The 13,950-nt window shown below is 38.5% G+C and overlaps 1 protein-coding gene across 1 annotated transcript in view; it reads left to right on the top strand.

Moving 5' to 3' along the window:
• Nucleotides 1-9,977, top strand: part of khnyn (KH and NYN domain containing) — a gene marked incomplete at both ends in the record, with an annotated part of 13,384 nt that extends 3,407 nt beyond the window's left edge. Inside the window, 8 exon segments of the mRNA XM_079257532.1 lie at nt 266-400; nt 2,802-3,263; nt 3,267-4,684; nt 6,313-6,443; nt 8,653-8,749; nt 9,161-9,268; nt 9,402-9,503; nt 9,587-9,977. Of these exon segments, the coding sequence (XP_079113658.1) occupies nt 266-400; nt 2,802-3,263; nt 3,267-4,684; nt 6,313-6,443; nt 8,653-8,749; nt 9,161-9,268; nt 9,402-9,503; nt 9,587-9,977 (2,844 nt within the window).
• Between the last annotated feature and the right edge of the window lie 3,973 nt (nt 9,978-13,950).

Here is a 13,950-nt window from a genome sequence, read left to right on the forward strand (position 1 = left end):
ACTTTAATTTGCCCTACGGTACCTACGGTAGCAAATGTATATTTGCCTTGAAATGTTACTTCAGACAGATGTTACTCAAAATTCACCTCCTTTCCTACAAAAAGCTTTCAGGGGTTTCATTTGGTCCCTTTTTTGGGTTTCCCAGTGAAAGTAAAAAAGAAAAACAAACCTTTTGCATGTTGGTTTCATTATGTCCACATTTCATGAAGTGCTACGGATCATCTTCCACAACACCACTCTGACATGATCTATTTCTTTTATTTAGTCATTTGTGAAAGGAGTCGTGAATCAGGAGGAGCAGCAGGAGGTTTCATATCCCGGGGTCCTTCACTGCATCTTCTGTGGAGCCCGAGGGCTGTTCATGGACAGCCTGATAAGAAGCACTTCAGCACTTATAGTGGTAAGAGCTGAACGTCCACATTATCATGATGATGAACAACCGTTTTTGTTATGAAGGACGTCAGAGACAGAGACAGAGAGGGGGGTTAATGGGACATTAATAAAAAAAAGCTGGTAATGATCTCACAAGACACAAGGTAATGCTGGAAACCTGAAGGGAAAGCCAGCAGTCAGAGCGACTGGAAGGTGGAAGTTAAGTCCGTCTACCCATGAACAAGGTGTGATGAGGAACGAGTGTGGAGTTGGTGCTTGAAAGGCCTGGAGTTAACGGTAGAGTATGTAAGATTTTCAATATTTAGAAAAAAAAAATAACCAAAAAATAACTACAATCATAATTAGATATTTTTTTAAAAGATGTAGGTTCCAGTCTGTTCATATTTGATGTGTTATTAAATTACAAGTTTAATTAATGACAAAGACCCTTCTTAAATGTTTGCCTACCAGTAAAAAAAAAGTGCTTTTTGTCATTTGTCATTAATTAAACTTGTAATTTATTAACACATCAAATATGGACAGACTGGAACCTACATGTTCAAAAAAATATCTAATTATGATTGTAGTTATTTTATTAGTTTTTTTTTTTTTTAAATATGAAAATCTTACATACTCCACCTTTAAAGAGGTTGCAGGTGTAGATGGTCAGTATTCTGGTGACTGACTCTGAGTGGAGTGGGTGTGTCTGAGGCAAAGACTGGCACAGGCGTAAAAATTTTCCATATTGATTCATTAATATTTATCGTGCTCTCATTTTTCGCTCAAGATTCGATGCGTTTGGTTGCTTTTCAACAACTAGGCTATTTATTATGAATAGGACCGATTTTGTCCAACTTGTAATTTCTGATACCGATATCAACCGATACTGATGTTTTTGGAGTGAGTTGTGCCAAACAAACAAAAATATCTGGAAAACTACACATGCTATATATTACATTTAGTCATTTTGAGTTAAAGGAAACGTAGCTGAGGAGTTTAATATATAATATTTGCATATTATGTAAATGTTGTGTCATTTAAAAAATGAAAAACCAAGACTGTTAATGTTGATATCAGTCAAATACATTGGTATGCCGATGATATCGGACATCTCTGGTAAGAAGAGAAATGTTTTTTAATATTTCATGCAAATTGTACAAATGTAATTTAGTGAAATAATACTTTAATAAATAGATCAATGATCAAAATCAGCAGTAGTTTCACTGGAGCTGATTAAGCTCTGCTTGAACACACCTCTCTGACTAATCGCCGAGGTTTAAAGAGGGTTTGTTATTTATCTTGTGGAGCAGTACATATTTCTGCAAAGAAAAGAAAGACAGTGTAAAACTGAGATACCAAAATCTTCAAGCTGATTTCCATTAGGCTACTTAGCCATTAAAGTTTTAAAATGAATCAATGCGTGGCTCTAAATGCAGCGTGGAACTGAAACTTTGACTCGCTTCCATTATCCCCCACCATGATGATGCGTCATACTCATCATACTCATGAACGATGGTGCAACAATGATATTGACTAATAAAGTGATATCTAGGAATTACATTTTTGTTTTTCCAACTAAAAAAATTACATTATTAGCAAATATCAGTGTTGTGCCATTGATCGAGTTTTTTCATACAGCTTTAAGAAGTAAAAACTACTTTTACACGCAACGTTAGAGAGTCACTGGGAATTTTTATGATCTATTTTTGACATGACTTGGTAAAATACACAAATACACACCAGTAAAGATGTTCTTGCTTTTTTTCTTTACTTTCGCTTTAGTGATAAGTTCCCTTCTATTTTGTAGAAATAACCATAAATGATGAAACTTGATTTATTGCAAGTATCTCACTGTAGTAATGTTATAAAAGGATTTAAACTCAACTGAGAACATTATAAGCTACCAATTTAGATCTTTTTTAATCTTAATAGTTCAAGTGTGACAAGTGGGATGCTGTGGATGTATATGTAGAAAACATATATATTAGGACTATGACGATACACTTTCGTCCCGATTCAATTTGATTATGATTTCTTTGGGAGCCGATTCGATTTGAATTGCGATTCTCACGATTAATCGATATTGCTGACTTTTGTCGACTAAACACAAAAAGAAATTGTACAAAAAAATTTTTGCTCATCATTTTTCTTGATTTAAATTAGAAAAAAAACAACACAGTAGCCAGACCATCATTCTGCAGCTATAATGCCCAAGAAGACAAGTAAAAAAAATCAATTAAAACAATAAAAATGACAAAAAATCATGGATTATTTGTATTTATTTGAAAAAAAATTTTTTAACAAAAACATTGTGAAGCTTAAAATCCCAATATTAGATTTTTTTTTTATTTAATTTCCCACCCCTAATATATATATTTATATATAAAGAAGAGACAAGTTAATTAACTTTTGTTTTCCTATAACTACAGGTCGGCTCACCGGGATTTCTGCTTATATCAGGTCTGACGGAGCCAGTGGTGCGAGCCTACTCCCTTATTTCAGACTTGGTGGCAAGGTATGAGGGCACGCAGCCCAGAAGATCCGAAACTGGGGAGAGGGGCTTGGGTGAGTCCTTGGATTCACGCCGAGCCTTCAAAGCTTTGGTAGAGAAATGGGAAGACAGACACATTCTGGATCTTCTCGTGCTGCCGGGGTCAGTGAAGGAAATCCTCCTGGATTTGGTGAAAGAATCAGGCCTTGGATCAAGCTCAAGCCCAGCGCTGACAGATTCAAATACAGGTGAAAATTCAAAGAGAGATTATAGTTATAGCTGGGACAAACCTGCTTCCACTAAGATATCGTCCCTTAATACTTCTAGCTCATCTGATAGATGGGCTGAAGGAATGGCTGCAAGTTTGTGGAAAGACTCTGCAACCAAGGACTCCTACTTTTAATCTTTTTTGTTCCCTGCAGGCACCAGAGGGAAGGCAGAAGGGGCTGAGGAGAGACTCCCATCCTTTCCACAGGAGATGGAAGAAGAAGAACAGTTCAAGCCACAACCACTGTCAACAAGCACTGAGAGGAGTAAAGCATCGCAGGGTGATGAAGAGCAGGAGTTGCATCTATCAATGGGAAACAAGGAGTTTTGGCTTCTGTTGAAGTTTTTTACCGCTATGGGGTACACAGAGGAAGTTGTGAAAAGAGTTCTCGCAAGAACAGGACCTAAAGAGGCATCACAGATTCTGGACTTGATTCAACAGGAGCAAGATCGCAGCGACCGAGAGCAGCTTTCAGGCCTTCCTAGCACAAAAAGTCAAGATAGTGCAGCTTTGAATCGGGTAGAGAACCGACCTTGTGAGACAGAGCACAGAGAGGATGAAAGTATAGATGCAGGAGATGCTAAAGTTATTGGTGGTAATGGAGAAATAGATGTTGGACAAGGAGGGGGAGAGGAGGCAGCAGGAGGATCCAAACAGTCTAAAGCTAAAGGTAGTTTAGAGCAAGAGGTGACAGGACAAGAGGAAGACTTTGTTCTGGGAGTACTGAAAAAAGCGGCAGCTAGCTGCGGGTACACCGAGCAGAACGTAGCCAAAGTCTACAACATGTTACCTGAGGGATCCACCCACCAGCTTCTCCTGGAGCTTCAGAGAAAGGGGAACAGAGAGGTAGATATCCTCAGGGAAGGACCAAGGGAGAGTGATGACACAGTCCTGGACAAAGAGGTCCCAAAAGTTGGCCCGAATGAGCCTGAACCAAGAAGAGAAATTGATCTTTTCATGCCAGCAGAAAAGAAAGAATCTGATGAGAAAGGATGGGTAAAAGTGCCAAATATTTCCACACCTATATTAGAACCAGATTTGTTTCTGTGGACTAACAAACCCCAGCAGCCGGCTACAAGCCACTACACATCTCAGCAAAAGCAACACCAGCCTGTGCATTCCCAAACACCTCACCAAGTCATCCAACCTGAAGTCAAAGGGCCACCCATGCCAGTTTACACCTCATCCCTCGATCCTCCATTCAAAAGCAGTCAGTTAAACAAGCAACAGGGCCAAGCTTCCTATTGGCCCAATCCAGTCATCTCTAAGCAAAATAATCAAACTCACAACAACGCTTCAAACTCAAAGCGCCATTCTTCACAGTCCTTGAAACAAGCACTTCAAGCTCAACCCCCCATCTTCACTGCCAACGACTTTTCTTCTACTAGAGCGAAAGAAAAACGGAGCTTTATGTCCCATTCCTCAGTGGTGGTTACCGGGGAGCAGCGTTTCCTAGAAGGTCTGCAGACTCCCTTTGAGCTCAAGCTAACAGACCAGCCTGGAGACCCAAATCTGAGGACGATCATCATTGACGGGAGCAACGTAGCTATGAGGTGGCAAATATATGTTGAATTGATAAATTCTGTTATTAGACTTAAAAAGTTTCTCTGTATTTCATAGTTTCATAGTTTTAGAAGTGTGAATGATCAATTCATGTCATAGGATAGGGGTCAATTTGAAATAAGGGCACATTCACATCAGCCTTTTTGATTTGAATCCAAGTCCGTTTGCGAGGAAAGTCCGCTTCTTTTGGGGAAATGTGAATGTACCAAATGAATTCTGATTCAGATCAAAGTGGACTTGGTGCGCCTACGAATGCAGGTTCCAGTCTGTTTGAACCAGACCAAATACAAGAAACGAACTACAAAAAAAGTTATTTTCTGTGTTTGGTGTAGTATTGCATTGAGGATAAATATGTAGCAATTGCGTTAAGGGTCCTTTGCCTCATCTGTTGTTCATGCTGCGGTCATTGTTGCAGTGTATTTCTGCAGTAACCTTGCATAAGATAAAACAAAACACCCCAAACCGCAATAGTTCTGTGCTCCATGTTTAGTTCGCAAGTGGAGGAAACAGTGTTCTTCGCGTGGGTCTTGTCCTCTTTTGCTAAACACTAGTGCAGCTCCACCTTTGGTGGGAATGGGGATATATTATTGCAGTGGTTCCCAAACTGGGGGGCGGGCCCCCCAGGGGGGACCCAGGGTTATTACAAGGGGGGGGCGCAGCAAGGCTAAATAAAACTTGGGAGTTTTGGCATTGGACAAGTTTGTAAAATGACCTATGAGGAATGATGATAAATCAACAAGAGAGACTTCAAGTACTAAAAAAAGAGAAGAAAATATGATGCAGCATATCTGCTCCTGCTTGACCAGGTAACAGTCAAGTTATAGTAATAATCATTGATAGATGATGAAGAGACCACAGTCTTTAACATGTATTAATATTTTATTCTAATATTATAAAGAATGAAGCCAAACAAACTACAATACCACTTGGAGACTTTTCATTCTGAATACAAATAAATTTATACAGAGTAGATTCCTAGTTTAAAACGTTTCACACTAAAGCAGAAGAATGGATCATAATACTGACACTGACGGGGGGGGGGGGGGGGGGGGGGGGGAGGGGGGGGGGGGGGGGGGGGTTGACATAGTTGTCATTGATGAAAGGGGGGCCCTACTGAAAAAGTTGCCACTGTATTATTGTAATGCTCATTTCACTAAAGTGCAGCATGAACTTGATCTCGGTCCTCATGGATACATCCCCCCTACAACTGAGCCGAGTCCCCAATTGGACCGAGTCTAGCTGACTATGATGTGAATGCACCCTAAATGCATAAAGTGGAGAAAAACTTCTATAATTAGCATATTATCACTTTTTTGTTGTATGGATATGTATCATTGGCCCTGCGATGGACTGGCAAGCTGTCCAGGGTGTTCCCTGCCTTTCGCCCAAAGACTGCTGGGATAGGCTTCGTCTTCCCTACGACCCTGAATTGGATTAGGTGGTTAGGAAAATGAATGAATGAATGAATGGATATGTATCAGTAGGGAGTCTAGTGTGGTGATTTTTCTCTGATAGTAGCAGAAGATCCAGTGAAATGTGATTACATCAATATGTGTCACAGTTTCTATGATTTTCACTTTACAAATCTTAAATGTATGTCTTTCCATGTCTTCCATAGTCACGGCTTGGGTCAGTTCTTCTCCTGCCGAGGAATTGCTCTGGCTATTCAGCACTTCTGGGACCGAGGCCATCGTCACATCAGTGCTTTGGTGCCACAGTGGAGGCAGAAGACTGACCCTAGGATTAAAGGTAACAGTTTAACATCTTCCTTCTGTATTAAGCAGATGTATAAAATGATTATTCATTATGTATTTAGACTTTACAGCAGCAACTTGTATTTGCTGTTAGATTCATGTTGAACTTGTATCCTGAGTTTGTAATGAACTAAATTAATTAGAAACTTTACTTAAAAGACAGAAATCCTGACAAAGTTGTTTTCACTGTCTTCGCTGTCATACTTCATCGCGTTTAAAAAACATAAATAAAATCTGATGTCTTAAAAGAACCTTCCTTTTAGGTAAACCTTTTATTAGTTTGGGAGGAAATGACAATAACGGCGTTTTATTGGAGAATCTGTGTCAATCTTTGCTGATTAGAAACGTTCAGACATGCTAGACTATGTTTTATTAATCAAAAGCAGCTAAACATGTACTCATCTGACATTATAATGGATGTTCAGTGTTTCTGTCAGTCTGAGAGGATTGCTTCTGCAAATAACTTGGTGCCATTTCTGCAGAGTTTAAAGGTCCCCTTCTCTGCTTTAATCTTGAAGTTTTAGGAAACACTGCTGGACTGTGTTGATGATAAAAACATTTTTTACAAGGTACCACTAAACCTAAACTGATCGGTAAAGATGTCTCTCCCAGTTTCTGCTTGAAGACTCAATGGCCACATGCATCCAGGAGTGGTTTTAATCCTTGGGTCGTTTCACAGAGTCCTTGTGCCATTTACAATATCTTATACCATGGTCAGTGCAAATTCTAGTGACAACTGGTGTGCATTATTTCCATATAAACGCACACGTAGTTTGGCGAGTTAAATCACCGCCATATCCCTCCATTACGTGGCGTCAACCTTATTCAGATAAGCTAATAAGAGTAACACGCTGTGGCGTGGATTTTGAGGTGAATTTAAATATTTTTGACCAAAATAAAACATTTGATGAATGAGAAGAGGAATGGTGAACGCCTCTCCATTACGGTGTGTCACCGTAGCAACACATTAATCAGCTGGTTAAGATCAGCTGTCTTTCAAAAGGTGAATGAGAGGAACGCGCTGTAGCTTGACAGCAGTTGTTTAGAATAAAAACTATATTGAGGCCAACATGAAATAGTTCCTATACTTTAGCATATTTAGCAAGTGTTGTAAAAAACCATGGTATAAGCTGATTAAACAACTCAGATCCGTGCATTAGATGGTTATAATGCACTACGCAGCGTTGAGAACACCACGACGCGCAGCGGAGTTGTTTAATCCATACCTTTATCTTTACACAGATGTTAAAAAAAATTCTTTACAATCTTGCATTGAAATTTTTTTTCTCCTTTATTGACAAAAAAAATTGTGACTGAGTTGGCACAAAATGGTTAGAAATGACACATCCTTGCTTGTAAAGACCAAGCATTACTTGGGTGCTCCTTTTATACCCAATTCAGACACCCTTACCTGTCACCCACTAATCTGAAGGTTTTAAAATCCTTCTGAAAAGTTACTTATATTTCTTAGACTATTGAGTTTCTCTGCTTTTCTACCATTATTTATTATTATTATATTATGGATTTATTTATATTTTTTTAAAGAAACTGAACAGAATTTATTTTGTGCTTGTGTCCAATAATATCTTAAACTGTTCAGGTTTATGTTGCTTTATATGAAACTTCCCAAAACTAAAGGCGACTCAAGTTTCAGGTATCACAATATCTATGTGATAACCAATGATAACTGTTTATATATACTCTATTTACTGCAATGGGATAATAATTTTTCTTTATTACTTTCTTTTTTAATAATACATTAATATTTAAGTGTTTACTATTTCTGAACGTTAACGCACTCGAGAGCAGTGGGCTGCCATGTTTTTGGACATGGGGACAGCATCTTGTAATCCATATTACCTATTATTTATTGTTTTTGCTCATTTTAAAATGAGCCAAAGGTCCAAATCTGCTCAGGTAACATTTCCTTCCCGGTTCTGTAGCCTGTGTTTCAGTTCAGCGCTTGATGCCAGTGTTTGTATTCCTGGTTTTAAAGTTAAGTCACATTGTGTACGCGTGTTTACTTGCTTATCGACAGTCACAAAGCAAGAATAAATTCTTAAGCTTGGCTTGCGTCGTCGTCTTTAGTCACGTTAAAGGGGAAAAACAAATCAGAACTGAATGTTGTCTTGTGGTTTCTCAGCAAGCATGTGGGCGTTTCCCCTTCGAGCAGACAAAACATGTTGTTTGTTCCTGCCTCTCAGAGCAACACTATCTGACGGAGCTGCAGAAGCTGGGCCTGCTCTCTTACACCCCCTCCAGGGAAGTCAAAGGAAAGAGAATCAGCTCATACGATGACAGGTAGATGCATTCATTTGAGTGATGTTTTTTGTTTAAAGACATAATAAACATTATTTAATGTTGAACACATGAAATTCTTGGTTAACTTCATGTCTTTAACCTTTAAAGCCCAACTTGAACAACTGGGGTGAAGTCTAATTTGACTCTTTAACAAAATCTAAAATAGTTTTTTTTTTGGGTGGGGGGGTATTTTTTATAATTTATTACCATGTGATAAATCAAAATTATTTCAGTGTAGTCCTCTGCATTTTGGTACCATCTGGCTGTAGGATGCCAGTATCTTATAAGTATACAACAAGGTTTTGAGTAAAATTTCTGCCATAAAGTGATGCAAAATGTGTCAGAAACGGTATGTGTCACATATGATACTTTTGGCTTTATAGCATTAAATCTTCTCTGTCGTTTCCACAGAATAATACTGCAGCTTGCACAGAAGACGGACGGAGTAATTGTGACTAATGACAACCTGAGAGACCTTTCAGATGAGTCTCATGTATGGAGGGACATCATCAAAAAGAGGTAAGAAAAACTCATTTTTCACTCAAACATAGCTGAACAACATTATTCTGTTGGATCCAGAACTACAGTGATAATATTTTATGATTTGTCTTTAGCTAAATTTTTAAACTAGGGGCTTTTGTTGTTTACTCAGACTTCTTCAGTACACATTTGTGGGAGATCTCTTCATGGTCCCTGATGACCCTTTGGGCAGAGGAGGGCCACACCTTAATGTTTTCCTACGTTCAGAACACAGGTAACAATCCAGTCATCAATATTAAAAACAAAATGTATTTGATGCTCTTTGTTCCCTGACTCAAACCACTTGCTTCCCGTCAGGACTCCTGATCCAGGAAACCACTCTTTTGCCGGCATACCCACGGCTCTGGCTTCCTCCAAACCACCACGCTCCCAAACGGAAGTCCTGAACTTCCGGGACCGAACACCAGGGGGTGTTCTGGATGCGTCAGCTGGAGGTGGCCTGGGAAAAGGGAGAGTACACGGAAGAGGGTGGGACTCTGGACACCAGCAAAGACAGCATGAGGCTGCGAGTCCTGGACTGAAGCTTGGTGTTGACAGGACTCCAGAGGAAACAGCGGACCTAAGAGAGCAGCTGGCTCAGGTTTTCCCGGGTCAGGACAACATGGTGACGCTGGTGCTGCAGTGCCACCCAGTGGAGACGGACATAAATGTGCTGTCTGATCTGATCCTGGAACAGCAAAAGGACTAGCTTTTACTTCTATTTGATAGTTTTTCCAGAACTAATTCCAGCTTTTCTTGTGAATTTTGGGACTCTTATTTGATTTTTTGTTTATTTCTTACCAAAGTAGCCTCAGCAAAGCCACAGCTTGAAAACACTGCCTGAAAGCTAATACCAACCAAACCATGAATGCCACCATCAGCCCAGTTTTATCACCTAAATCTTCCACGTTTTCTCTGTTGGCGCTCAGCTATTCTCTTTTGGACTTGATTCAGACCTTTGCATCTAATGTACATTGTAGGTAATGGTTCCTTCCATTTATCTTAAAACTCTACCATGTGGGTCATCGCGGTGGAGTTGACAAAGTCCGTAGGGTTTGTATGCTAACTGAACAGACTACCTTTCATTAGCGCTACAAGCTAATAACTATACAACACATTTTAGGTATAGAAAAACTACAGTATATCTTAACTGACAGATGTTAGACTGAAAAATGAACTAAAAAGTTGATTATTTCAGCTAGCATCACTTTTTATGCTTGAGGCAACCATGTTAGATTTTGTAGTTGACGTTGAGGAGGTCCTTCCAAATAGAAAAGTGGAAAATCTCACTTTGAGCGTCATCACAGTAGAAAATCCAACTTTAAAGTTCAAATAAAAGGCAAAATTCGCTAGTAGCCTTATCTGCCTGCAAACCTGCTCTTCAGAAGTGTTTGCTATTCAGTGTTCAACAGGTTCAACAGCATATTGCTTGCAAAGGAATGCAATCCAACTCAAACACATACATACGACACATAGTTGTGAGTACGTTTCTGAAGTTATTAGCATTGGTTGTTTGCATGGCCTGCAAGCCATGAATCAGGTTTTATATTAACTCACTTTGGTGAGTAAAGCCAATTGAGAGGAAGAAATAAACTAGAAAGGACTGGGAGAGCTTTACAAAGCTCTCTCGTTGGCCAACAGGAACCATAAAGACATGAAGGATTTCAGTTATTTTAGACAGCAGTGATCTGCATCCCATTAATAGTGTTTACTTAAGAAGAACTAATCAGCCAACCAGTTGGTCCACACTTCCAGATGATTGGTTTCAGACTGTTTCCCTTCCTGTTTTTGCTTCATTTTTATCCAACATTTTGAATAATCAACAAAGCACCAGAAACACGTAACAACTTTCCAGTCAACTTACGCTATGATCAAATAATGATTTTAGGAAGCGGAGGAAGGCCTCGAACTGGGATGAGTGTAGCTAAATATAAGAACAAGGAGCTGAGTATACACAGCATCTTTCACCTTTGTGGCCTTGTCCTTTATTTTTTAATTTACCAGTTGTGAAGTATTATTTATGAATGGTAATTCCTGAATTAAAGAATGCCATTAGACTATATCAAAGTGTCTTAAGGGTGTTGTGAAATTGCGCGAAGAGTGCTTGTCTTTTCTTTAGTCTATACATATTTATCCAGCCATCCTTTCATCACATTTTCCAGGTTTTTTAGATTTTGAGGGTGATAGCATACCAAGAAAAAATATCTATATTTCTCTGTTTTACAGGACAGTTAACAGTGATTATTTTTATTGAAGAAAAAAATCGAAAATTATTGGAAAATCATGGAAAAAAAAAAAGTACTGAGATATTGAGGGGAAATGTTTGAAATGTTCGTGAAATATTCTGATCCAAGCTTTTATGTGGTTCTGTACACTCGATTCTGCATTGTTAACTTATTGCGGTTGTAATGTTGGGTCTAAAATCACACAAGATGTTACTCAATGACCAAATCAAAAAATGGCAAGTCATCAGAAACATTGAATTTCTCCATTTATCTTCATGTTTTCAGCTGATAATCTTATTTGACTTATTTTTACTTAAGATTTGTGAAATATTTTTATTTTAATTGTTTATATGTGTCCATTTAAAACTTAATTAAAATGTCTCTTGAAGAACGACTGTGATACATCTTAATGTCCCATGATGAGCAGGTTTGAATTAAATTGACTGATCAGAAGACTAAAAGACTGATGAACTGGTGCTATTACAACATGTAAAGGTCTGAAAAAACTAAAAGAGCTGGTCTAGAATCAGATTTGAGTGTTTTCCATAAGTTTAACTATCTTCACCCATACAACATCCTACCAGTCAGTTATGTTTACAATACAATACTGTTTCCTTAATTATGACACCACTATGACCAGAGGTGGTCCTGGGTGTAAATCATGCTCTTATTTTTTAACTACCCAAAATAAGAATAGACTAAGTATTGGAGAGGTCCGATATTATTGGCATACCAATATTATCAGCCGATATCAACATTAGAAAGGAATATCGGAAATGATCGGGATCGATTTTTACTTTTTTTAATGACATAACTTTCACACAACATGCACATATTATATATCAATCTCCTCAGCTAAGTCTCCTCTAACTCAAAATGACCAAATATAATAGATCTCATGCAGAGTTTTCTAGATATAGTTGTTTGTTTGGCACAACTTGCTCCAAAACTATCAGTATCAGAAATTAAGCATTGGACAAAATCTGTATAATGCATACAGGTGAAAAAGCCAATATCAAATATCCCTACGAAGTACAGGTGTATAAAATCAAAACTTTATTGAAATACTATTTATAAGGAAGCAGTTTGTGATTATATATTAATTGTGTTGTGGTCTGCTGTCTGAGAGCCCCTGCACCCATTTCTACTGCCGCTGACTGAAGCAACTATCTTCAACAGGGAGATGTGACCCACCACAGAAAAGGGAGCGCCCATTCCCATGACTTCATATGTAAAAAAAGGATCAAATTAAACATTTTTTTTTGCTCTTGTACGCTGGTGTGTTTCCCCACATGGCCCGCAACAAAAACAGCCTCTGTCTATGAAACACAAGGATCAAAGTGCAACAGTTTTATGCCTCTGGTTTGACATATAACATTATTCACACTGATGAAATTTTAGATCTGCTTGGCATTTATTTGTCATGGTAAATATGGATTTGGGGTTCTGAACCAGCTTTGTTTTCGTCACATTTGTGAACGAAAAGCCACACAGGTTACACATTAATATGCTGAATCTTGGATTTGACTGTTATTTTTATGTGGACATTCATCAATTATTGCCATTTTGTTGATATTTCTGCCTCAAGCGACATTATTTTGGTCAACCTTGGGTGAGTATAAAGCCTGCTACATGCTCCACGGGAAGTAACAACTTTTTTGTTTATTTTGTTCTTATGAACATGTTTGAAGACAGTTCTTGACACATCAGCCTGGCAGAACTTTCTTCTCTTTGGGCTCCGAGAAGTATCGTGTGTGATTGGTCGCCCATTTGAGGAGAGAGTGGTTAACACGGAAAAGCATGACATTGTAAGTTACCACTTCCTGCATTTTAGCAGATGCAGGTAAAATGGATTGTTCTGATGAAATAGCTTGGTGTTCAGAAAGTACAAACATTTTTACTACATGTGACACTTAAACACACGGACCCAGCCGTGTGCACAACATGCCCATGCCTAAGTTTCTCATTAAATATGCAACAACTGGGTTCATTGCACATTAAAGCAGACATAAATGCCAACAGTGATCTAGTTGCAGTCACAGTTCTCTCAGAGTATGAATAGACCAGACAAAAAAGAATTTTTTCCTTGTTCTTTCGGCCTCGAGAACGAGAACAAAGTTCACACTTGTCATAAAGTAGGGTTTAAGTTTAGAAATGGAACAAGCTGGAGGACTGAAGAGAGCAAAGTTATTTACAAGACCTTGGCTACTGCGCATATCTGAGTTACTTTGCTCACTATTTATTGTTTTGAGGGAATTTTCTCTTTAAAGTTGGTAAGTATCACGCAAAACACAGTGTGTAGGCTAAATGTAACACAGGTCAAGCCCAAGTCTTATGTGGCCCTGAGCTGAATTTCCATTTAGGCTATTTATATTTATGACTCTGCCAAGGCGGATGCAATGTTTTCAGTCTGTTAGCAATATAACTCAAACAGTAATGGATGAATTTCAATTAAAT

This window comes from Telmatherina bonti (genome assembly GCF_933228915.1).
Source record: "Telmatherina bonti genome assembly, chromosome: 18".
Lineage (NCBI taxonomy): Eukaryota > Metazoa > Chordata > Actinopteri > Atheriniformes > Telmatherinidae > Telmatherina > Telmatherina bonti.